This window comes from Ceratotherium simum, chromosome 13, assembly GCF_057802395.1.
Source record: "Ceratotherium simum simum isolate JZ-2026a chromosome 13, ASM5780239v1, whole genome shotgun sequence".
In the NCBI taxonomy this organism is placed as follows: domain Eukaryota; kingdom Metazoa; phylum Chordata; class Mammalia; order Perissodactyla; family Rhinocerotidae; genus Ceratotherium; species Ceratotherium simum.
Window position 1 is genome coordinate 49,279,719 of NC_141912.1, and position 26,078 is coordinate 49,305,796.

The window sequence follows — 26,078 nt, forward strand, 5'->3', positions numbered from 1 at the left end:
AATGCCAATTTAGGGGAATTATATTTTGAAAATCTGGCAAATCTCTGACGCGTTCTGCCTGAGATTGCTTTACCTTTCTTCATTCTCCAGATTGTTGCCACCCAAGGTACCTCAGCAGCTGGAACTTACCCCCCCGGTGAGTACACAAAATAAGTTGACAACCCACCTATGGGACCCAGCACCCAGGATGAAGAGAATCTAAAGAACACAAAAAACAAGTGGCTTCCAACAAAATAGAGCTATCAGAGAAGTCCTCCCCTAAGTCAGCAGAGCTCTCCTATCTTGTGCAATAGCCAGTTAAAGACCATGGAAACAAGGGCTGGGGAAGCCTGAAAATATCTCAAGTTTTACCAACTGTCTGAAATTGCAGTTAATAATTATAGGCCAGTCTTTAAGATGTAGGCAAGAACAAAGAATAACAAAAATTTCCTGAAGTTGATCATCTAAGTGGAGGTTAAAATTGGCTGATTAATATAAATCAGCCTACTAATATAAATAGTATTACTTGAAATCTTAAATGTTTTTTGGAACAGGTAAAGTATAAATAGTGTTATTTAAATGTTGAGAGAACCGGGTTAGACTTTGAACTTGATCTTGACCAGAAATAGTACCCTGTGCCCCAGCAAACAAAATCATAAAAACACTTAAAGAGATTCAAGCACAGCACACATACACACACACACACACACACACACACGCACAACTTTGCTGGATCTATAAAAATGGACAATGATTTGCAAAAACAAACAAACAAATCAGTAGATAAATAGAAGGAGCAGGGAATGTCTGTTAAAACCAATGAAACGAAGATAGAAAAGATAACAGATTTGGATGACAGATCCAGGAGACTTTCCATGTGAATAATAGGAATGCTAGAAGAAGAAAAATGAACGGATGAAGAAGAGGAAGTTATGGTGTGGAAGGAAGGAAGTTTATCTGAGAAGAAGAAGACTAGAATCTTCAAATTAAAATGCTTCACTAGATTCCAGGCATGATCGATAAGAAAGGGCATATACTATTGTGAAAAAAAAGACCACTAACTCAGAATTAAAAAAAATAAGACTACAGTTTATAAGCACTTCATTGCGGGAAGGCAGGAGAGAGTATTCACAAGTCAGGGGTTAATGACCATCACAACCCAGTTCCTGAACACTTCAAAACTATAGGCTTTTAAAAAATACCTGAATATACTCAAGACTCTCCAAGCTTTGCCTTATGATCAGCAGGGAAGAAGGGGGTCTCAGGGCATCTTGGTAGTGAAGATGATTCTTTGTGATGATCAGCAAGAGGGGGGACAGTGGACTTTATAAGTGAGCACACTTTAAAAAGCCCATGTGAAAGAGAAATTGATGTGTGTTTGAAAGAAGTCACCTATTTGTCTAGTAAAATATTTAAGATCTATAAATTATACTATTTTTCCAGGAGAATAAAATATTAAATAATTCACTGTTAGCTGTAATTTTTAAGTTCTTGCATTCAGGAATTGAATTTCTGTTAATTATGGCAGAGCTGACTTCCTCATTGATACCTAGTCACATCCTGGCATGATTCTAGGACTCCAGAAATAGAAGAAAAATCTTAAAAGCATCCAGAGAGAAAAAAATTTATTTCTCTAGAAAAGGTTTTATATGACTATGTAAATTACCTTTTCTAAAACTCAGTTCTTTGAAACTTACCCTATAACATGAGACATTAATTTGACTTTTTTGTAGTGAATACATAGTAAGTAACAATTTATTTGGATTGAGTATGGACTAAATATGACAAATGTGTATGTGTGTATGCTTGTTACTGAAGCGAATTCCAACCACCAAAGAAAGGAGAGCCAAAGACGAATGCTTTACTTTATAATAAGATTTAATCCATTGAAATTTTATACAAACTCAACTTTGGTCAGATAGCATTTGAGCTCTTGTTGCAAATAGTAAACATGTAAAAGGAAATAAGCATAAGAAAATTCAAGCAAAGCCATAACATTCCTAACTAGACCATTTTTAAAATCAAGAAAGCACTACCAAAAACAATCCTATTACTGCTTTACATACATACATTTCTTTCATATTTCTTATATAGATTTGTTAAATAGGTTGGCTTCAGTTTTATAATCTTTGGGATTGAAGATATAGTATCTACACTAAGAAACTGACAATGATTAGAAATTGTTGCTTTCTTTGTCAATATACCTCTATGGGGAAAAAATACAAGAATATACATGGAATGTTCACCCTGTATCTACCCAGGACAAGAGTAATCTGGGAGTCCGGAAAAGAATCCATTTGACCATCTGTTATATGAGTCACATTCCTTCAACCAAACAATAAAGATCAAGAGACAGCACCAGATTACATTAAAATATTCTTACACTGGATATTTGAGGCTCAGAATCTATCCATTCTGGTCTATACTCTCTTTGGATGTTGCATTTTTGTTCATTTAAACTTGGTTCTAGGTATTGGGAAAGGAAGCTGAGGGACAGGAATGGTACTTAGATTCCAATTTCCAGATGCTTGCGTTCGTCGTGTTCTCTCCACTTTGGAACCTTTAAAGAAAATAAGATTAGGGCACTTTTATAGTTTCTTTCCCTGGGCCTTTCAGAGGTTAGAATTGAAACAAAGGTATTTTCTGTAATTATTATCCAAGCTTAGGAAGAACTGGGAATAAAAATTGTTTGAGTTGGGGAAAAATAAAAGAACAAAAACGTTTATCCCACCAACCCTGACTACGTTCTCTCTTTCCCAAACCCGTTCTCCCAGAAAATGTCGTTGAAAACACCCAAGCATCTATCACTCTTCAGTTTTGCAGGAAATAATTTGGGAGAGAACGTCAATGGAGCAAAGAAGTAGAAACTGGAGGACAGAAAGAGGCTGATGTTTTGTTGTTCTAGAACCTCTTGTGCATTCATTGAGATTCTTCAACCTTCCACGGTCCACTTACTTTTGCCTACATTTTTTTTTTTTTTTTGTGAGAAAGATTAGCCCTGAGCTAACATCCGATGCCCATCCTTCTCTTTTTTTCTGAGGAAGATTGGCTCTGGGCTAACATCCTTGCCCATCTACTTTATATGGGACGCCGCCACAGCATGGATTGACAAGCGGTGCATCAGTGCATGACTGAGATCTGAATCTGCGAACCCCAGGCCGCCGAATCGGAGCGTGGGCATTTACCCGCCACACCACGGTGTAGGCCCCTGCCTACTTTTTTATTAGTATGAAATCTCACGCCATTGCTCAGGATTCCTATTATTTTCATGAGTAGCTTTTTTATTGCTCTCAGAAAAATGAAAGGGCATTTGCCCACTAAATTCTGTCGTTTCTTCCCCTAGTTTCTGCTTTGGAAAATACCATAAATTCTGATTTAATCTGTCTGGACACAGTCTCGATTTCTCTCTGTAAATAAGGAGTTCATCCAATTTCACAACACAGGATGCCACACAGACATGTAGGCTTGGGATGAGCAGAACTTTCACTAGTGGAGTCATCGTTTATATCCTTATTTAGAACACTGTACAGTACCTCCCAATAGACAGAATCATCGTAGCATTTCTTGTCAGATGATTGTCCCCAGATAGGAAGCCTTAGAATTAAACCTGCAGTGATAGGGAGAAAATAAGTCATGTTATGATGCTGAAGAGGAAAATCTACTTGCACAGTAATTAAAATTCTATTATAAAATCATCCCCTTGAGCTTACATGATTACTGCCAGAAGTTTAGAACATTTCCAAATTTACCAATCCGTATGTTTATTAACCATCTATTATGCTGAGAGCATAAGGTACAGGGAAGTGTTTACTTTTATGCTGACCTGTGACCAGCCCTCCAACAACCGCTGTTCCGATGGAAGAACCTAGTGCATACGCCTGGCTTGGCACGGTAGATCTGGCAAGACAAAAGAAAAGAACGGTGGTGTTTTTCCAGGACCTGAGCAAACGAATCTTATCTCCTGAGGGTGTGGATGCCTGCCATCTTCAGGCCAGATGCAGCATTACACACCAGCAAACAAACATTTGTTACATTTTTTCTATTTCATATATTTATTTTCTTTGAAAGTCTTGAGCAATCTTAAAAATCCTTATAAGCACTTAAACAAAAACCAGCTTTTTCTTCAGGAATGATAAAAAGATCTTCCTTAGAAAGGGTTTAGTATTTTCTGAAAATGTGGTACCAGGTTCTGATCCCTGATCTGATTCGTTCAACAAATATTTGAGTTCTCTTTATCTCCGTCCCGGCGTCTCTTCTAGGTGCTGAGGATAGAGTAATGCACAAAACAAACATGAGCTGCCATCTCTCCTCACTTCATCCCGAAAGAAACAATTGTGATAAAACAGAAAAATCAATAAGGTCAGAAAAGCTAATTTTAGCCTATATTGTAGAGACAACTCATTGAAGATGTTAAGGTGTATCTCTATGTCATCTTAGAAGTATTTACCTTAAAATGAAATTAGTAAAAACTACCTCATAATTTTGGGAATGGAAAATTGTGATAAAAAAGCTATTGAAATGCATAAGGGTGTCACATGAGTGACAAATGAACTAGGAATGTGCCTCACTCAGCAGACAATTAATAAATAGTTATTGAAAGACTGAATGAGCGACTGCAGGAAAGCAAGTGCATAACTGGAAAACAAGAGTATGCTGGTGTTTCCTCCTCATCATGCAAGGGAAAGAATGCACTAAACTCAGATTTTTTTTCTCTTTATTTGAAGAGTTTACATTTTTTCTACTATATAAAAAATTGTACAAATAACACGCCATCATTATACAAATATTAGAAACTGCTAATTAAGAAAAAAAAGGGAAAAAGTTTAATTTCCCTCAAATCCTATCAGTATAAAAATGTAAAATATATACATATATTTGTGCAAAAATGCAATCATGTCATAATACTGATTTTCCATTAAATCTTAAGCGTCCTTTTATGTCATTAAATGTAGATCTGGATCATAATTTTAATTGCTGCAGAGTATTACACTGTACAAATGTACTGTAATTATAGTTCTATAGTTTGGATATTTAGGTTGCTTCCAATATTTCATATTTTTAAAAATGCTGTGAGAATGCATCCTCTGATGAACATGCTTATGAACTTCTCCAATAATTTCCCTAAAATCAAACCTATCTAGAAATGAGATTATCAGTAAAAGGTATATAATTAGTATATAATTAATAAATTATATACTTCTTAAAGGTTTTTCCAAATAGGAAATTGTACAATTTATATCCCCATTTATCTCTTTTAGCCACCCTTCAGTATTATTTATTCTTTATCAATTTGACAATTGAAAACCTGATAACTTGTTGTTTCAATGTGGATTTCTTCGATTACTAGTGAGATTGAATATTTAATATATACTTATTCATTTGATTTTCTTCTTTTGTAAACTGCCTGTTAATTGTAGCCAGCCCTGGTGGCCTAGTGGTTAAGATCCAGCGCTCTCACCATTGTAGTCCAGGTTCGTTTCCTGGTCACGGAAGCTCACCACTCGTCTGTAGGTCGTCATACTGTGGTGGCTGCATGTTGCTGTGATGCTGAAAGCTATGTCACCAGGATCAAACACCAGCAGGCTAACCCATGGTGAACAGGTTTCGGCAGAGCTTCCAAACTAAGACAGAGTAGGACAAAAGGACCTGGCCACCCACTTCTAAAAAAATTGGCAGTGAAAACCCTATGAATAGCAGCGGAGCATTGTCTGATATAGCGCCTGAGGGTAAGAGGATGGTGCAAAAGACGAGGCAGGGTTCTGCTCTGCTGTGCACAGGGGCGCTAGGAGTCAGAATCCACTTGACGGCACTAATAACTGTTAATTTTATCAGAATTTGCCAAAATCTTTTGCAAGGTATTAAAACATATTTTTGATGAAAAGTCTTCCATTTTAAAATAGGCTTGGAGGGCGGGCCCCGTGGTTTAGTGGTTAAGTGCGCGCCCTCTGCTACTGGCGGCCCGGGGTTTGGATCCCGGGCGCGCACCGACGCACTGCTTCTCCAGCCATGCTGAGGCCATGTCCCACATACAGCAACTAGAAGGATGTGCAACTATGACATACAACTATCTACTGGGGCTTTGGGGAAAAAAAAGGAGGAGGATTGGCAATAGATGTTAGCTCAGAGCCGGTCTTCCTCAGCAAAAAGAGGAGGATTAGCATGGATGTTAGCTCAGGGCTGATCTTCCTCACAAAAAAAAAAAAAAAAAGGCTTGGAAAACACTGGGTTAAACAAAATTAACAGTGTTGTTAGAGTTAGGCTGCCATAGTTTGCAAAAATGTCCCTTAAGAATATTAACTTCTCCTTGTTCTATGCTTACCAAGAAACCTGACTTGCATTTTAGTATTCTGAATAGACACATAGAGGTAAATAGTCTTGGCTCTTAGACAAGGTATTTTATCTGATGTGTGAAATGTGTGAATTTTACCCACGAGAATGGGCCTTCCAAGGCTTACCCTCTGCCCTAACTCCCCCTGAGTAAGTGGAGAAGTTGTTGCTAAACTTACATACCCAAGGTTAGACTCTAATCCGTGGAACCTACCCCTAAACTGGCCACGCAGTGAGATCCAGTCTCCGAGAGCCAGACAGACTAGTTTTATCGCATCTGTGGAACTGGGTTAGGCATGATGCTCAAGAATTCCTCTATTCCTAATCATGAGGCACCTCTTAAGAGTGGTTTACACACTGTAACACTTGGGAGTTGAGCTCATTGACTCATGCTGTTATCATGCTTGATTTGTATTAAAATTTGTTAGTGTTTGCTCTCAACAGTACATTAGGTCCCAGAGAGAACCACAAGAAAATGTGGATATATCTGGGATTGTCCTTCAAATTTGCTAAAGGGGTAAGAAAAGAAAACATACAGAAGAAATGGGTCAACTATACACATAAAGGAGGAAGCACATTTTCTATTCAGTGGAAAATATGATTAAGCAAGTTTTTCAAATATCGTTACTGGTCTCAACAGGGTTAACTTTTAATCTGCTACCATGGAGGAGAAGATTTTTCATTGCAACTCTAGCCAGTGGTCACTTTGAGACATTTTCAAACACATATTCGTCTTTTCTTCTTGCTTTCAATTAGCTTTAAAAATTGAGCGTTTTGATTCCTCCTGACTCACTCTCTGAGTGGTCTGGACTCTATGATCTTCCTAGCTGTTTTGCACAGACGACATTCATATCAAAGTGTTCCAATCTTTGTTGCTTAAAAGTAACAACTGATAGCTTATGACATCACTTTCATTCTCCTGGATTTAATTGGTATCTGTTCTTCCTCTGGCCATTTAAATAAACGCTTATGGCCCCTTTGGGAAGAATCTAGGTCTGTTAGAGCTTGAAGGGATTTTAGAGAATAAACAGTACAATTCTCTTATTTTATGGAAGAGGAAAATGAGAACCAGAGAGGTTGAGTGACTTGTCAAAGGCTACATAATTAGTTAATAGTGAAGTTGGAGCCATATGCCAGTCTTCCTGATTCCCCCAATCCAACTGCTTTCCACGTTAGGCTAACTCACTCTTCTTTGTGTGGAGTGGAGAAATGACGGTTCAGCTCATCACATATGACTCCTCCTCCACTTTGGTGGGACCAAGTAAAAGAGTAAGTAAACCTTCTGTAATCTGATTGTGATTATCAAATTGCCCTATCTGCTAGAAGACAGTTGCCTATGGTAGAGAAATTTAATTTAACACTGTTAATTAAAGGAAAAAAAAAACATTGATAACATTAGTTAAGACACATCTTCCAATACTCTCAGTTGTGTCTCTTTGGCTTCAATAAGGACAATACTTATGAACTGCAGCCTGGATTGCTAAAGAAAAAGCTCTCTCATCACTAGATTTCTCAGAGAGTGAGAGAAAACATCATTGGACCTTAGAGGGAAGAAAAATCCATTCTTTCACTCACATGTTAGATACTTCCATGTCAACAACCACAATGCTGGCGATGCCTCCTACCACACCAGGTAACCCATGTAGGCTTTGGACCCCACACGTATCATGGATCCTCAGTTTAGTAGCAAAAAATGGCTAAAATTGTAAAAAGAGAAAGGTTTATTTTGTTAGATATACAGAGCTTTATAACTGAAGCAAATGGCCATGCAGGAAAAATTTTATCTATAGCCCAGTTTTCTATCCATATCTAAAACCCAATTACGTCAAAAAATCTGAATGCATTTGGTGGCAAAATTGCTCATTTCAGTCTTTAGTAGATGGACTTGAAGGTGAGTGATTTCAAGTCCTACTCATTCTTACCTACTGATGATATTGTAAATCCCCTTAAAAGGGCATAAAGTCCTTAATTATACAAAACAAACAACAAAAACTTGAATGGAACTGCCCCAGGGAAAGTAACACAAGTACTTAACACTCAATTCACACTAAGTTATAAATAACCAATAGCAGGTTCTTTCATTCCACACAAAAGAAGTCAAGAAAGAGGGGCCGGCCCCATGGTGTAGCGGTTAAGTGCGTGCGCTCTGCTGCTGGTGGCCCTGGTTCGGATCCTGGGCGTGCACCGACGCATCGCTTGTCAGGCCATGCTGTGGCAGCGTCGCATATAAAAATGTGGAGGAAGATGGGCACGGATGTTAGCTCAGGGCCAGTCTTCCTCGGCAAAAAGAGAAGGATTGGCATGGATGTTAGCTCAGGGCTGATCTTCCTCACCAAAAAAAAAAAAAAAAAGAAGAAGTCAAGAAAGGGTAGAAACTACCGGACCACTGAAACGTGAGTCGTATTTCTGACAGGAAGGCAAATGACTCCCCAAACAAGGAGAAGTGCTTTGAAAGAAATTTTCATAGCTTTCCTCTGCTGGTGGGATGTGAGGAGATGATGGTGCAGATTCAAAGTTTGACTCAGAGCATCTGTCATACTTACAGTCAAGATCTTGAACCCAAACATGGAGACGAGTCCTGCAATGCTCCCAATGATCATGGAAGCATATGGTGGAATCTCCATGTTCGCACAAGTGCCCACAGCAACACCTCCAGCCAGGGTTGCATTCTGAATGTGAACCTGTGTGAAGCACAGAAACATGACTGAAGTGAGCTGGATGAGGCAGAGTTCAGAAGGACTGAAGGAATCTTGGGCTCAATGGACCCTATGTCACATTCTTCAGCTGAAAAGGCTATGGATTCTTTTTTAAAAAGAGAGTTCTTTGTAACTATAGAAGGCCTTTCTTCCAAGCAGTTGACGTTTGCTCTCTTTCTTGCCAGGGTTCCTTGGTAGTGCATGAGTGACCAGGTTAGTGAAACGAATGAGGGGAGAGATTCAAGGAAATCAATTCCTTGCATCGAGGAAGGGTAGGAGTGTGTAGAGTAATTATTCTAGCACTGTTTTGCCTATTTACACAGTTTTGGAATGCATTTGTGAACCAATATGATGAACCAAAAGAGGCCTATGGCTGCTGTATGCTTTCTAGAGTCTACGATATTCCAATATTCAAAGATACATGGAAATGTACACATTACATATGAAAGACAACAGCTTTCACAGTGTCACTTTACTGAGGACATTTGAGGATGACAGAAAGAGTAACCAATTTTCATTCACTGGAATTCCTCAGAAAAATCATATTCTGGCTGTTCAGCCTGAGGAGGAAAGGTTATCAGGACTTTTAAAAGAGAACCACTGAGCTATACATGTATGATTGTTTGTTTTCATTGTTTTCAATTTTCTCTCATGAAACAATTTGTGGCGAATGGAAATACATGTCCTTAGCTATGCTTGAAAAAATTACAATATCCTTTTCCTCCCTCAGGTTAGAAAAGAAGAGTGGCTAATCTGAGGATTATTCTTGCACTGCCGTCTCTCTAGCTCATGGGCAAGAAACTCAAAAGACTAACTTGGGGAGATTTTTAAAAACATTTTATTTTGAAATAGTTTTAGACTTATGTAAAAGTTGCAAAAATACTGCAGAGTTTCCATATATCCGTCTCTCAGTCTCCCCCAATGTTAACATCTTACAGAATCATAGAACTAGGAAATTAGCATTGATGTAATACTATTAAAGACCTTATTTGAATTTCACCAGTATTCCCATTCATGTCTTTTTCTTTTCCAGAATCCTGTTGGGAATCGCACCTTGCATTTAGCTGTTATTCCTTTGAAAGGAATATTTGCATTTAGGAAAATAGAATCAGCCTGCACCATCCTCTCTTTTTCTGCTCTTGACAGGTCCTGTGTCTAAGGAAGAGTTTCTAAGTACTTGGGGACAGTTAGCTCTATTATTAAAGAAATATGCATCAAATCTTTGATTTTTGCATGACTATATGCCCTACCAGACTGTAAATTCCTCGAGAACAATTTTAATTTGCCAGAGTACACATTTGGTGAATGAATAAATTAATGATATTTTCAAAATATTCTCCAAGGTCTGCAGTGGTGTGCTTTGTTTTGGCAGCTCAGCAGTGATGTGGAAACGACCTACTCATCTAAACAACCATCAGTGTCGGTCGCTTAGTGAAACTTCCATGGCAATTCCTGTGGCGCTTACCATATTAAGCTTGCCTTCCTGTTCAGTGAGGCTGGATAGTGCGTAGGTTGTGAGCACACAGGCAGTGAGAGACAAGTATGTGTTTACGATGGCCAGGTACTGTCTGTTTCCAGCTTCCGCGATGGCCGAATTAAAGCTGGGCCAAAACATCCATAGGAAAAGAGACCCTGCAGGAAACCACAAAAAAGGATATCGGTTTTGAATATGGAAGACAGTCCGGGGGAGGCAGTTTGCCTTGGGCACTGATGAAGTCTCCACTTTTAGGCTTAGTTATCTAAGAGTTAGGGGTAAGGAAGAGCACTGAGCCAATATAAACAAAAGTAGACTTCAGAGGATATTCCTTCTTGAACATTTTCACACCTATTTCGGAGTTAACCTTCCCTCGTGCCTGACGTGCCTGACCGGATAGATAAGAATCAGGCAAGTTCATCCCTACTCACCAATCATTGCAAACAAGTCTGAGTGGTACACAGACTCCTCATTCTCATGCTTCTTTTTCAGGCCTGATCGATATAGGACGCCTGCTACAGTCAAACCAAAATATGCCCCAAAGGCATGGATCGTCATGGATGCTCCAACATCAGAGGCCTGGAGGGCAAAACATTCATGTAAATAGAGGTAAAACTGAGTCTCATTGCAGAAGAGAAGTCAATGAAAGGCCTGCTTCATTGGTTAAACAATAAAAAAAATAAATCAAGAGAGAGAAAGAGTGTGTCAGAGGAAGGGAGATAGAACAGGATAGTGAAATAGAAAAAATACAGGCTTTGGAGCCACACAGAACTGGCTTTCAATCTTAGGTCAGGTACTTCCTTGTGATGTGACTTTAGACAAATTACTATCCTTCTTTGAATCTCAGGTTCTGTAAAATGAGGAAATATTACCCAGCTAGCATAACTGTGGTGAGACCTAGATGAAGTCATGTTTGTAAAGTGTTAGGTCCTTAGTGTGATCTCAATGCATTTTAGGCTAGTTCTCCAGGTTGAGGAGATTCTCAGTGAAGTATGATGTATTGCACTTGGTATGAAATGAAGATGATTTTTGCATTTACTTGACATTGCAGTTAAAGCTCATTTAACTGCAACTCAAAGATTTGAAGCTTCAAAGAGCCTGAGTCTTTGCCATCGTTTTTCACTCTACCGTATGGTGACATGAAAAACCAGTTGCTGGCCAAGATTCATTTGAAGAAATATATTTTAGATCTGTCTTTAGGACACTGTATGGATTTGATCCAGTTTTCTACATTTCCTGCCTCTAGAGGGAAAGTTCAGAGTGCCAAACTCAAGGCATTTCTCTGTCCTTATTAAGGTAGAAAAATGATACAAGTTTATTAACTTATTTAAGATTTTCACACTTCATAAACTCCTATGTACCTCTCAGGTCCAGCTTAACTGTCACTTCCTCAGAGAGGCCGTCCCTGATTCTGCAGTCTAAATTAGGTCTTCCAGGTACACTCTGATAAACTTGCTACTCACTTTTCATAGCATGTGTCACAATTTATAATAATATTTGTGTGTGTGTGTGTGTGCCTATGGATGGGTGGGTGAATTTATGATTGTTTGTTTCATGTTTGTCTCCCCCCTAGATTATAAACTCTATAAAGACAGAGACCTTAACTATTTTGTTTGTCACTGAATCACCAACACATGACTCCTAGAAAGTTGTCAAAAATATTTGCTCTTGAATTAAATATTCAATAGAAGCATAAACAAAATACTGGAGAGTGCCCAGAAATATTTGATTTATTATCCTTGGGAGAATCAATGAGATTTTCATGGAGAAGAAATTTGATCTAGGCTTTAACAAAAGCCTTAGAAAGGGCTATTTACCTAGTAGTTGAAATATAAATAGAGATTGATCATTGATAGGAAATATAATGAAATAAAAAGAGTTGTGGAGTTAAAAAAGTCTGGGTTTGAATCCAGATTCAGGCAAGTCATTAGCTTTTGTGATCATTAGTTTTACTGTGTATAAGAGTAACGACATAATACCTACCTTACAGTGTTGTTGTGACGAAGAAATGAGACTATGTGTATAAAACTCCTGGTTTACAATAGGCACTCAAATAAATGTTGGCTCTTATCACCATTTGCTCTGGTATCATTCCCACCAAGGTTTGTCCCTGCAGATAGTGGGCATCCACTGTGTGTTGTGACCAGGAATGATGTCCAAACCACAGTAAGTATAAATCCTCTAACCCTTACCTTAAATATCTCAACAACCAGATATTCATTGGCAGCAAAGACAGCGATTTCTAAAATTGTCATGATCAGCATTTGGACTGGACTTGTTTTTCCCAGGACGGCTCCAAAAGAAATCAGAGCGGTGACTGTACTGAAGTCTGCATTGATCATGCTGGGGGAAGGAAGAAAGAATATATTGAAGAATATTGCACACTCAAAATAAAACTGTGAGTTGTAGCAAACTAGAGCGTCACCTTATCCAGAGCGCAAGGCCCCTCCCCTGCCAGTCTGCATCATCGCTTCTCCAGGCCTGCTTTTGTCCCCTCCCACATCTTTACCCTCCTTTCTTCCATTCATCATACACATTTGAGTTGTTCTAACATTTTAACCTACCTATTCTTTATCTCAGTTAGGGTTTTACTTTATTTTTGTTGATCTGATAAATGAATTATTTTCTACAGTGTTCACATTTCAAAAACTATCTTAAAAAAGTAACTAATGGAAGATTTTTTGCTCCCTGGAGCTGAGATGGAAGGAATAATAATTTTATGCAAGAGGATTTCTTGTACCCTTGAAGTCAAACCAGAGAGGATATAGACAAGAATGTAGGATCCAGCTCAGTAGAGCAAGGCATTGATTTGGACCCTTGGATTCCAATCATCTTCTGTTGCCTACAGGAGATAATCTGCCAGCCAGTTATGGGCTTGACTGACTAAGCAGGGAAACAATTGCTCTGAAACACAATGGTTGAAAAGTAGGGGATGCTCACTTTTTGATTCCAATGTGGAATTTCTGTCCATGGCTGTGCAGGAGCCCCTGTACAATAAGGCCCCATTGGAGGCCCAGAGCAGCAATTAGTAGGTTGAAGCCCACGCTGCTGAAGCCGTATTTCTTCAGGAAGGTCATGAGGAAGCCAAACCCAACAAATACCATAACATGCACATCTTGGAATACTGGGAAAGAGCAGAGGGAAAAAAAAATCTGCATTAGAGGGGTCCTAAGAAAGCGTTACATCACAGTATATCCCATTTATTTAATGCTACGCCCTTTGCATAAAACACTGTGAAGGGAGAGCACTAACTTGGCAGCCAAAGTCTGGGTTCCAGTGCCAGCTTGGCTACTTACCTGCCATGACACCTTGGACAAGTCAGTCAGTATTTGAGCCTTGTCTTGGAACACTGGGCACTATCATACCAGTGTGCCTTTCATCCTCTCCTTGAAGAATTTTCCATTACTTTCTGCCTGAGGAAGCCTTCGCAAAGCACAGTGCAAGCACCACCCCCTCTTGCAGACTTTCCCAATACTCCCAGGGAAGATGATTATTTCCTCTTGTCTTTCACACAGCATCCTGCATATACCTCAGCTTTAGCCTTTGTCACATTGCATTAGCATTTATTTAGCATGCATCACACTGTAATAGTGAATTAGTCAATGAGGTGTCTGTCTCCTGCACTAGACTGTGAATTTCTTGATTGAAGGGATTAGGACATATTCACCCTTTGCTCCCCAGAATTTGGCATAAAAACCTGCATATAGGAAAAGAGGAAATTACATGAATGAGCTACAGTCTCCATTCATCAAATGTGTGTGATAGTACTGGCCATGGAAATCTTTCCAGATCATGATTTGAGTCAAATGGGATAAGGTCTTTGTTAGCACTTTCTAAACCATGAAGCACCAAGCCAATGTAAGGAAGGCTGTACCCTCTTGTGGAACAAATACTTAAAGTGGTGTCTGGAGATGTAGCTCAGGTTCCCCAATTCTTCACTTGATTGTGTGACCTTGGGCAAGTCTCTTATTCTCTGTGAGCTTCAATCTTCTCAGCTGCAATATTGCAAACTTCCTATTTCACAGTTATTCTGAGTGGGAAAGTCTGTATGGGAGGGATCATGCAGTAAAGCACTATATAAATAAGACATCTGATCAAATGTGAGATAGCAAAAACACAGGCTCTTCCCTCAAGAAGCTTACAGCTTAGTTGGTGAGACACATATTTGGTTGAATCATATGAAATTGACGTTTTTGCACCGAAATTGCCGATGAAAATGGTTTGACTATTGACAGTTTCTTACAGTTCAATCTAATGGATACAGAAAGCAAACCGAGATCAAATTGGGAAAAAATACAAAGCCAGAGAGAAAAAAATAAACGTTTACAAAAAGTACAAACTTCCAGTTATAAAATAAATACATCATAGAGATGTCATGTACAACATGGTGACTCTAGTTAACAATATTGTATTGTATATTTGAAAGTTGCTAAGAGAGTAGATCTTAAAAGTTCTTACCACAAGAAAAAAAATTTTTAGAACCATGTGTAGTGATGGATGTTAACTAAACTCATTGTGGTAGTCATTTTGCAATATATATCTATATCAAATCATGTCAGTTATATCTCAGTAAAAAAAGGAAAACATTTAAATGTTTAATTAATATTAATCATTGTGGCCAGAAGTTTAAGTGGAAATAGGCATGAGAGAGGACAGCCTATAAAATATGTGTCAGAGGGAACTGACTTTAGGGTCCAATTCACGTGTCCAAAGGGTGGAGTCAGCGTTTGAATTCAGGACTGACCCCACCGATTCCTCCATTCATTGAGCTCTGTCGGGGTGTAAGGATAACCACGTAGAGTTTTGGCCTCCCAGGCACTCAGAGACATGCTACTACTCCCCGGCTCTCTCCATCTCTGTCCTACCATAGGGCTCAGGAGGCAGTGTATTTGAGGGTGGAGACTGTGGTACCCCACTCAGCTCTGTCTGCTGTAGTGGATGCTGTGATGCACTGCCCACATCCTCCCTTCAGAACTGAAGGACTTTTTCCTGCCATTTCCCCCTGCTGTAGGGAGAGCTGCCAGATGGAAGCCCTAAACTCTCAGTTCTCTCTGGGAAATACTCTTGTATTGTCAAGGTCACAGACCTTCCCTAAGGAGCCTGCACCCAATGACTGATTGACGTGTGCCTCCCCTCGCCTCAGGAAAGGACCACCTGAAGCTTGATAATTCCAACTTCAGAGCTTCCTGTGGGGTCAGCTGAGCCCCTCTCTCTCTGCCCAAACCCTTCTCCCACAGGTGTTGATCATTAAGGCACTCCCTAATAGACTTCTTTCAGACTAATGTCTGTCTTAGAGTCTGTTTCCCAGGGACTCCAACCTTCCCTATGGGCTTCACCATCCTCTGCAGAACTTTCCTGACTCTCCCCTGACACAACTTGCATACCACGTTTATTTCAAGCTTTGCAAATTAAATCTGATAAACTAATCTGTGGCACTGATTATATCCAGAGGTGGATGAAGATGCTGGCTTTCCAAAGGTATGCAACTTTGAGAAAGGACCCTTGTGGGCATGGGGATTTATCCTTAAGTATTACTCTATGACAAATAACAGAACAGACAGAAAAGGCTGGCGTCATAGATTGAGTCACTAGGGTCCTTTGGTGGTCTAGAAGCCAGTCTGACTTTTGCGTGAGTGCAGCAAATGCAAGAATAAAGAACATGAGAAAACCGGATCAAACTTTTCGTGATTCAGGCACACACTGGTGTCATTCACTCTTTCGACCCTACCCATGCAATGAGCCTTTGGGCCATTTTATTGTTCGTTGGGGCCGCCTCCTGGGAGAGGCAGAGAGGCAGTATGAAGAGAGTGAGAAAGGAAACAATAGATCTTTGAAAATTGTCCCTTGTCAGCAGCTTTGAGAGAAGTCTTAGGGAGGGGAATGTTTCACAGTCTTTTTTCTAGCGAAGTAATGCAGATTGGCAATAATCTCTTACACCAGTGTTCTGGACATTCGCCCTCAGCTCATATCTACCCAGGGAACTTCAGGATTGGGATTTTATCTGACCTGCCCATGGGCAAGTGTCAACTAACATCAACCTGTTTGATTTTTGAAATATAGGTGACCATATATATTCATCTTTACAAATTGTTTTGCCACCATTTAATTGTGATACGTAAACATTTAATTTAGATCATAGACTAAGTTGGAGTGGAACTTAGAGAATATGCATGACTTACTAACTGGCTATGGTTTTACTAAACCTTCCTGGGACTCAGTTTTTTCCTCCTTGAAGGGAAATTTGGATTAAATTAAGTCCAAAGTCTCTTTTAGCTGTACAGTATGTTTACAGACACAAAGCTTTTTAAAATAAAAATAAGGACCCGGTTTTACTGACTTCACTGTTCTGTTTTATTATTACACCAAGTTATTTTCCTAAACATTCTTCTCTTTTTTCTTAGAGTACTTCTGTTCCTTCTGTAATCGACTGATTTTAAAGCATGCAGTAACCAACTAATTTAAAAAATTGTTTTATCTAATTTTGTAATGTCTCACACTGGGAGGAACAATTCTTCAGATTCTGTCCCCATCCCCCTTTGATGGAAAGCCAGACATTTTATATGGAGGGAGGAATTTCTTGTATGAACTGCACGCTTAAACGATTTTTTCTCCTCTGATCTAATTCTTGTTACTGCTTTTTGCCACAAGGGGGCGAAAGCACCTCATCTATTAAGTGGCTAAAGAGCAAAGTTGTGAGAGTTGTTGATGGATGATTCTGTATCAACGCTATGGATAAAAGGTTTAGAAACAACTAAGATCGTGTATTACCTTTCCTCCTGCCCTCAGAATTTGTGGATGGGGACTAGGGAGAGGGTCATGAGTTTAGTTTTATGGTGCAAGACTCTGCCATTAACGAATTAAAGTATCCTCTTTGTAGAGGAAAAAAGGATTTCTTTAATAGTTTGGACTTTCGTGAAGTCTTCCAACAGGTTTTAAGAACTCCCAAGACTCGTCTCAATCAGGTAATCTCAATAGGGGGCGATTTTAGCCTCCAGAGTCAATTTGGCAATGTCTGGTACTTTCGTTCTATTTTACTTCTGTGTTTATCTTGCAGTAGGATATCTTGCAAGTTAACATGGTTAAAATGCAGCTGATTATTCCAGCTCACCCTCCACCACCACCAAACAAACGAAATGAAACAGAACCCTCCTTTTCCTCTATTTTCTAGATATGCCTGCTGCCTACAACATCCTCTTTCCCACCCCCAGCACTTCCTCACCTGGCAACCTTCTAGACCCTCTTCAAGAAGCAGATCCTCTACACAATGTTCCTGGACACAGCTGGAGCATTGTGCGTGTCCCTCTCTTATTTTATTTCATATGTTTGTGTGTTTATTTTGTTACTCTGTGTGCTCACTTACCATTTGTTCAAACAGACTACTGAGCGAGCACTTCCAGTAAGACACTCTGAGGAGAAAGAGAATGCAAGTGTGCAGGTAGGAATCATGAGGTGGCTTGTCCCTGAGAGACCCTAGCAGAGTCTGTCACCTTTTCAGGAAATGTCTCAGTTTTGCACGAATAAATGGATCACTGGTGAGGGGCCACTGAGTATTCATCTAATTGGGGCTATACGGCCCTTATTCAGAAAAATTGTTTTTCTGGATCAAGTGGTAAAAATTGCTCAGCTCACTCTCCAATTGGAGATCGGTTGGCTTTCTTATTGTTGTTGTTGTTTTTTTAATTGGTTGAGGGCGGGCAAGGTGTTTGCCATGCATATAGCTTTTTGCTCTTAGTGAGTTCCAGTCTTTTGAACAATTGGGATTGTATTCTGAACTCATCTTTTCTGAGAGAAAGGTGTCGTTAGGGTGGTATCTTTCCTCCTCCACCTCCCAAATATTTTAATTTCACATATTTCAAATACTTAGAAAAAATAGTACAATGAACATATATGTACTAGTCACCTAGATTTATCAGTTGTTAATATTTTCCATATTTGCGCTTGCTCTCTCTCCAGATATATTGTATATATTCTTCTAAACTGTTTGAAAGATGACGCTTTTGTCCCAAAACACTTTAGCGTGAGTCTCCTAAGCAAAAGGACATTCTCCTAAATAACCACAATATCATTATCACATTCGAAAATACAATATTGTTACAATAACATTATCTAGTACAGAATCTAAATTCAAATTTCTCCAACTGTCCCCAAATTGTCCTTTTATAGGATTTTTTGACCCATTAGCCATTCATGTTTCATACATTTTCTTTGCTTGCCATGTGTCTTTAAACTTCTTTAATTTAGAGCAGTTCTCCACATGCTTTTTGTTGGCGGTGTTGTTTTGTATTTTATGTAGAATGTTTTACAATTCGGATTTATTTGATTGTTTCACCATAATTAGAATCAGACTAACTTTTTTTGGCAACAATGTTATACAGTGGTGTTGTGTATTTCCCATTGCATCACACCAGGTGGCGCATAACTTGTTTGTCCTATTACTGGTGAGGATAAGTTGATCGCTGGGTTAAGAGTGTTCTGCCGGATCTCTCCATTATAAATGCACCTTTTGCTGTGTAAATAACAAGTAATCTCTGGGGCGATTCTTTCAGACCATGTGTTCTCCAATAACTTTTCACCAAATGGTTTTAGCATTCACTGAACCTTGCTGGAATTATTACATTTTTAATTTCAAAATTATAATTTTCAATATCTATTATTCCTTTTATATTCATTAGTTGACATTTTTGTGTAAAGAATAGCTTCCTCCTTCTCCCCTCACTCCCCTTTAGAGAATATTTCTATGGGCTCATTGAATCCTTTTTTTGTTTATTTCAATATGTTATAATCTATTACCATCATATCATCATCATCATTATTTTTTTTGAGGGGGGAGGAAGATCAGCCCTGTGCTAACGTCTGCCAATCCTCCTCTTTTTTTGCTAAGGAAGACCGGCCCTGGGCTAACATCCGTGCCCATTTCCTTCACTTTGTATGGGATGCCTCCACAGCATGGCCTGCCAAGCGGTGCATGGGTATGCTCCGAACCAGCGAACCCGGGGCAGCCGCAGTGGAGCGCGCGCACTCAACCGCTTGCACCACCGGGCTAGTCCCATCATTATTATTTTTAATGTTCCATTTATCCCCAATTTGGCTAGTTGGTGTCCTTCAAGCAGGAACCTGTGTTCTTTGGCATATCGCCCCATCAGTCTTTGCGCACTTGGCTTACCCTGTGCTTGCTTTGCCCTGACCTGGAACCAGGCATTTCTCCAATGAACCCCTGGGTGGGGAATGGTATTTAGAAACCAAGATTCGGGTTCCGTTTGTGCCCATTGCTTCCAGTCCTTTTAAGTAGACAAAACTATTGAATTCAAAGGCCACACACAGGGTTCTATTGGAGGCTGATACCATATTGTTAGGTCATAAACCACAGACAGGATGTTTATTCAGGCATCGTAACACTTCCAGGTAACACTTAGAATAGCAGCAAGCCATTTCCTAGGAATCATTTCCACTGCACAGATTAGTTACCCTTGGCCTGTAACACAGATCTGGATTTGCTGAATCTTTCAGTAATATGTGAACTGGATGATATCTGAGTAAATATAGAGCAAATTCTTAAATGTAGATTTTAAAAAAGTCATTGTATTTAATCCGTTGCTGGTATTGCAATTCATAAATTAATTTCTAGTGCTGTGTATACCCTTCGCCAGTTTATCTATGTCTTCAGTGGTTCCCAAAGTTGATCTGCAGACATATGGGGCTCTTGGAGACACTCTCAGGGAGTCTGAGAGGTTAAAACGATTTTCATGATTATTCTAAGATGTTATTTGCCTTTTTTGCTGTGTTGATATTTCCACAGATAATGAGAAACAACAGCATGTAAAACTACTGGCACTTGAACATGAATGTAAGCAGGGGCACCAAACTATACTCGCAGTCATGGAATTCTTCACGACCACACACTTGCAGGAACAAAAGCAATTTCACGTAAGAATTCCTTGATGAAGCAGTAAAAATTATTAATTTTAACTAGACCCTCTCATACATATCTTTTTCATTTTCTGTATGAAATTATTGTGCTGAAATGCAATTACATATAAAACACTGCTGAAACAGGATGATCATCCCAGGAAAAAAGCACTTTTGTTATTGTTTGAGTTGTGAACTGAATGAGCAACTTTTTCCATGGAACTCCATTTTTATTTGAAAAAAGATAGACATAAACTCTGGTTTTTCAGACAGGTATTGTCTGAAAAATGAGTGAGGCTGTCATTGTCTGAAAAATGAGTGAGGCTGTCATTTCAGTTAAAAGAACTGACAGTATTTGTTGCTAGTAATACATTTTGAGTTTTAAAAAGATTAGAATTTCGGAAAGTTTGTGTCTGCCACTACGAGCTTATCAGCTTCCTGATGTTTCTCAAGGGTTTTCTGGTGAGAATGTATCCTTTTTTGATATTATGAAATATGTCAACGTTTGGAATATCTGCATGACTGTGAATCAGTACTTTTCGAATGATCAGTGTACAATATAACAAGATCACTCACAGGGAAAAGCTCCACTCAAAATACAAGATAGACTAACGGATTTTAATGTAGCAGAGTACAAAAAGATCGTTAATGTGGTTTTAATGTCCCATAGATGTTAAAGACTTTGTGTTTGTAGAATCTCTAATAAAATGTTAACAGTCCTCAAAGGTTCTTCTCCTTAAACTCTACTGTTCACTAGTCTCTCTCCATGTTAGCAAGGATTAGCTGACAGTCACCGCCAAGCTTCATTCTCTGACAAATTATTTGCCTCAACAGAGTGGCCAACATTTTGTTAGGTTCCATGGAATTTAACAACCATAGAGTATAGCTAGTTTCTCAAATGAGTATCTCTGGGGTCATTCATGACATGAAACATGATATTCAGGTGTGCCACACACTTCCGTGGTTGTGCCCTGGGATGGGTGCAAATCCCAGGGCTGTGTAACATCATTCCTTTCTCTACTGTTCAAAAGAGCAACAACCCGATCCATCCCCTATACCCCAATAAAAGCAAATGCACAAGAGTCAGGAAAAAAAAAAAGCATAGTAGTAGGCAAGCGAGAGAGAGGGATGAATAAACTTATATCTGATTGGATTTACTTAAAGTATAAATTAATATCCTACTTTACTTATTTGTGAAAAACGCATAACTTTCTCCACACTGCCATTGAGAACTGCTGTCAGGCACCGTGGGCTTCTTAGGCAGGAACCGAGCCTTCTCTGAGCTTGAATCCATGCTCTTGGCGGCGCGTGGCACTAGGCAGGCACCCCCGTACATTTGTTGACTTGACTTGAACGTTGCTTCTTAAGAAGTGAATATTTGATAGTCTTCTCTCTAATGACTCATACTGTTACATGAGTTTTGTGTAAATTGATTGTTTGAAATGTAGGAAAACATATATGTGTGTGACCACGATCATGCCCAGTTTCTAGGGTTACTCTACAGAATATTTTAACCAGAGATAATATAGCTGAACTGGAAGATAAGTATCAGCCAGAATTTTAGGTCTTGAGAGCCACCTTACAGAAGAGAAAACTTTTAATTGTGTATAGACTGGGTGACAGACAGCATTTTGAATGAGTGAAGTCTGCCTTCCATGTAAAATTTCACTTTGTGTTCTGTTTAATGCCCTTCTTCTGGCTCCCCAGGGGCCTCTATGGCTTGAATTCTCCCTCCCTTCCCCTGCCCGTGTCCTGGCCTCACGGCCCTTGTAGGTGGGGAAGAGGTTGTGGTGTGTGTGTGTGTGTGTGTGTGTGTGTGTGTGTTGATTGTTTGCAAGTAGGAAACTTTTGTTAGTTTTGTCTACAATGTACATTGATTGATAATCATCACTATTATGGGCTACTATGATTTGATGTTTCCTTAAAAGAGTGAAAAGGTATTCTGGCCTCAATATCATTTTTTATTCCTCTCTTTTTTTCATGTCTGCTACAGCCGATATATCAGAAAACGCTGTTAGCTATACTTTTAAATTATAGCTAGAATTTGACCATTTCTCAGTACTTGCTCCACTACTCCCTTGATCCAGCCTAGTATCGTATCTCTGCTAGATTACTGAGTTGTCCTTGTAATATGTCTTCCTATTTATTCCCTTGGCCCCTACAAACTATTCTCTACTTAACAGCGAGAAGAATGTCTTAAAAACATGTCACATCATATTCCTCCTCAAAGTCCTCCAGTGACTTCCTAGCTTACAATAAAAACAGGCTTACAATGATCTAGAAGGCTCTGCAGCACCCAGGCTCTCACACCTCCAACACCTCTTCTCCCTGCTTGCTCACTCCATATGTTAAATACCTCAGGGCCTTTGCACTTGCTGTTTCTTCCACAGAAAATGTTCTTGTCCCAGTATCCATATGATTTACTCTCTTGCTTCTTTTAGTTCTATTTAATGTCACTTCATATCTGAAAGAACTATCCGGACTCTACATTAACTGCCTTTCTCAATCAGATTTCTCATTTAAGTCACAGAACAAAGAAATGACTATTTTCTGATTATTTCAAAGATGATACAGGATTGGTACTATTATTGATGCAAAGGAGAGAAGTTAATTAGTTGTATGCAATGGATGCCTTGGGCTATTAGGACTTTGTTCTCTCCTATAACCCTGGTTGAGAAAGGCTGATAGGATATCCCCCCTTGTCCAGATGCATCTATTTCCATAATATTGCTTTGTTTATTGTTGTGGCATTTTATTGGCATCTAAATGTGTGTGTGTGTGTGTGTGTGTGTGTGTGTGTCTATTTTTGCTTGTCTGTCTTTCGCCACTGGAATATAAACTTCATAGGACGTGGACCTTGCCTGTTTTGTCTGTTTTGTTTTATTCACAGCCTAGAGCCTAGGCTTTGAAGATTGCTTGACAAGAATGGGAGCTTAATAAATGTTTTCTTAATGGATCATAAAATGAATGAATTTCCATGTTCCTGGCACACAGAGTATCCGGGTCAGGTGATCACTAGGCAATTGAAAACAACCACCATGTTTAGCAACTCTTCTCTCCAACTTGATTTTACTCTCAAATTCTGAATCGAAGTTTCACCTAGGAGTTTTGACACTGGAACTTAGAGAATTCAGCTAGAACTATGCAAATTATGAAGCTCTTAAAACAGCTTTCTTTGAATAAGGGGAATCTTAGGTTACATTTTTGGCATTTTGTTTATTTTATTTTATTTTATTTTTTTGTGAGGAAGATCGGCCCTGAGCTAACATCTGCCAATCCTTCTCTTTTTTGCTGAGGAAGACTGGCCCTAGGCTAACATCGATGCCCATCTTCCTCTACTTCTTATGGGACGCCGCCACAGTATGGCTTGACAAGCCGTGTCTCGACCCACGCCTGGGGTCCGAACTGGCGAACCCCGGGCTGCTGCCGCGTAGCACACGCACGCACTTAACCGCTTGCGCCACCAGGTCAGCCCCGCATTTTGTTTCTTAAACTGTATTCCGGCTCTTTGTTTATGTGTGTACCAAACAGTGGAGTCTTAGAATAAAGAGATTGTCTTATCTTTGGATAAGTTTACTTTAGCACATGCTTGGTACTTAGTAAAAATATTTATTGGAGGAATAAATGAAATGTACAAAAGCACACAGAATTGAACAGAATTCTGTTCTGTTTTGGTGTTCTCCAACTCGCAAATGATAAAATTATTGATTCAAGAACCCTCTCGGACGTCTATGCTGTGTAAGAGAGCTAGACCTGTTGTCTGAGTCTCTGACTTATGGTCCTAACTCTGCCCTTAACTTGCAATCGTGCATTTTGGCTGAGTCACTTAGCAGTGCCAGGTCATAATTTCTACATGAAAACACTCCCTCAAAAAATGTAGGAATAAGAGAACAAATGTCATATTGTTTTTAACAAGCTTAGACATATGCTATAGAACTATAATAAACAGTGCTATTTAAAATAATTTAATAAATTAATAAAAATTCAATATATAATAAAATAATTTAATATTTAATAAATTAATAAACAAAATATGTTTAATATTTAATAAATTAATTTAATAAAATAAGCATTTAATAAATTAATAAAACCGTTTGTGCCTCGTTAAAAAAACAATCTATATAATAGGGATATATTGCCACCTCCCTCCCTGGTTAATGAGGTAATGAACACACCTGGCTCATTATAGGCAATCAGGAAATGGTAGTTATTATTGTTATATTAACTGTTTCACAGCCTGCCTTTACAAACTTGAAACTAAATCCCTTCTTTCCTTCAGTCACCATCCCCAGGGAAGGATTCTGCTTTTAAAATATGTTAGGTGCTCAGACTTTTCTTCTTGTCTCAGAGAAACAAACCACCTTGCTTTCAGAATGCTATAAAACCCTGAGTACACCCATCTATTTCTTATATCATCCTTGTTACCCCCTTTGATGCCTTAGGGCCCCCACAGGAAATCCAGCCTCCCTTCTCAATATTCCATTTGTTTCTACTCTCTCTCCTCCAAAGTTACCTTTGACTCTTTTGTTTTTGGTGGGAGCGGTATTTTTATACCTTGCAGAACTAGTGGTCAATTCAAGGGAAAAATAAGGTCATTTAGCAGCATGTAGGCAGCACAAAAAATCGATCAATTATTTTAATTTTTGGCTTTTGTTCTGATATTTTAATAGACACGGATTCTATCCAGACACATTAACTACAGAGACTGGATGCCACAGACCAGATGCCGCAGCGTAAACTTATAATACCCTTAGCACTCAACTATCCCATAATTTTAGGAGCTCCAATGTGCAGCTCGAGTGGTTACAGTATTTAAAGACTACATTCTGAGAACCTGAAGTGAGTTCATATTCTGAGACCCCAAAAATATATCAAAAGAAGTAGATCGCTTACTCACGAGGATATAGCTCAAGGAATCTGTCCTTGTCTGTTGCGTCGGTACTGTTGGGCTGCTGGGAAATATTCGGATCCGTTTCATACTGAACATATAATGCAAATAAAACAATCATGACAACTTCCAGGCCAATGGCCACCAACGGGAATTTGAACCTCATGTTTGCAGCAAAGGACGGGGGCACACTGAGGGCTTTGCAGGCTGCGAGAGGTTGATAAGAACAGAGGGACTGCTCTGTGTGTGGAATTAGGCTGCATGTTTAAGGTACGCCAATGACATTGCAGGAAAAAAAACGGGCAAGACTGGTGAAAACACCCTGCCCATTGGGGAGAATTATGCTCTATAATCAAACTGTTCTAAATGCTGGTTTGAAGAGCATACAATGTAGGTTAGAAGAAGCCAGGTGATGAAAATGATCTATTACACAATGTTGTCTAGAATCTTATTCAATTTAATGGAGCAGACACTTCTTGAGTGCTTACTGTATGACAGGCTCTGAGCTAGGCTCTATAGGAGACACAAAATTAAGCAAAATATAGAATGTGTCAATTAACCTCCTTGAGGAAGTTAAGAATCTAGTTGAGAAGACAGAAATATAGGCAAATGATTGTTTAAAAGCAGATAAATAGTATAATAGAGGTTATAAAAGTATTAGGGAACATAAGGCCGCAATTTATTTTGTCTTGGGCTAAGAACACTAGCATATGAAATGATATTGATGAGGGCATTAAAAAATAAACAGGGGGCCGGCCCCGTGGCTTAGCGGTTGAGTGTGCGCACTCCGCTACTGGCGGTCCGGGTT

At 39.2% G+C, this 26,078-nt stretch overlaps 1 protein-coding gene across 1 annotated transcript; it reads right to left on the reverse strand.

The window, feature by feature from the left end:
* Positions 1 to 2,427: 2,427 nt before the first annotated feature.
* RHAG (Rh associated glycoprotein) lies at positions 2,428 to 25,436 on the reverse strand. The gene is made up of 10 exons (XM_014782867.2): positions 25,280 to 25,436; positions 13,417 to 13,600; positions 12,669 to 12,819; positions 10,908 to 11,055; positions 10,468 to 10,634; positions 8,850 to 8,987; positions 7,882 to 8,003; positions 3,803 to 3,876; positions 3,513 to 3,586; positions 2,428 to 2,539 (listed from the first exon to the last, which is right to left on the reverse strand). The coding sequence occupies exons 1-10, from the start codon at positions 25,434 to 25,436 to the stop codon at positions 2,486 to 2,488; spliced, it is 1,269 nt and encodes a 422-aa protein (XP_014638353.2). The 3' UTR covers positions 2,428 to 2,485.
* Positions 25,437 to 26,078: the final 642 nt, after the last annotated feature.

Excerpts from the sequence above, each read along its gene's own strand:
- RHAG (XM_014782867.2), bottom strand. The coding sequence starts at position 25,436 with ATGAGGTTCAAATTCCCGTTGGTGGCCATTGGCCTGGAAGTTGTCATG. Across the intron at positions 12,820-13,416 it reads TTCCACATTGGAATCAAAAA|CATGATCAATGCAGACTTCA; the intron begins GTGAGCATCCCC and ends TCCTTCCCCCAG. Across the intron at positions 8,988-10,467 it reads AGGAAGGCAAGCTTAATATG|GTTCACATTCAGAATGCAAC; the intron begins GTAAGCGCCACA and ends TGCTTCACACAG.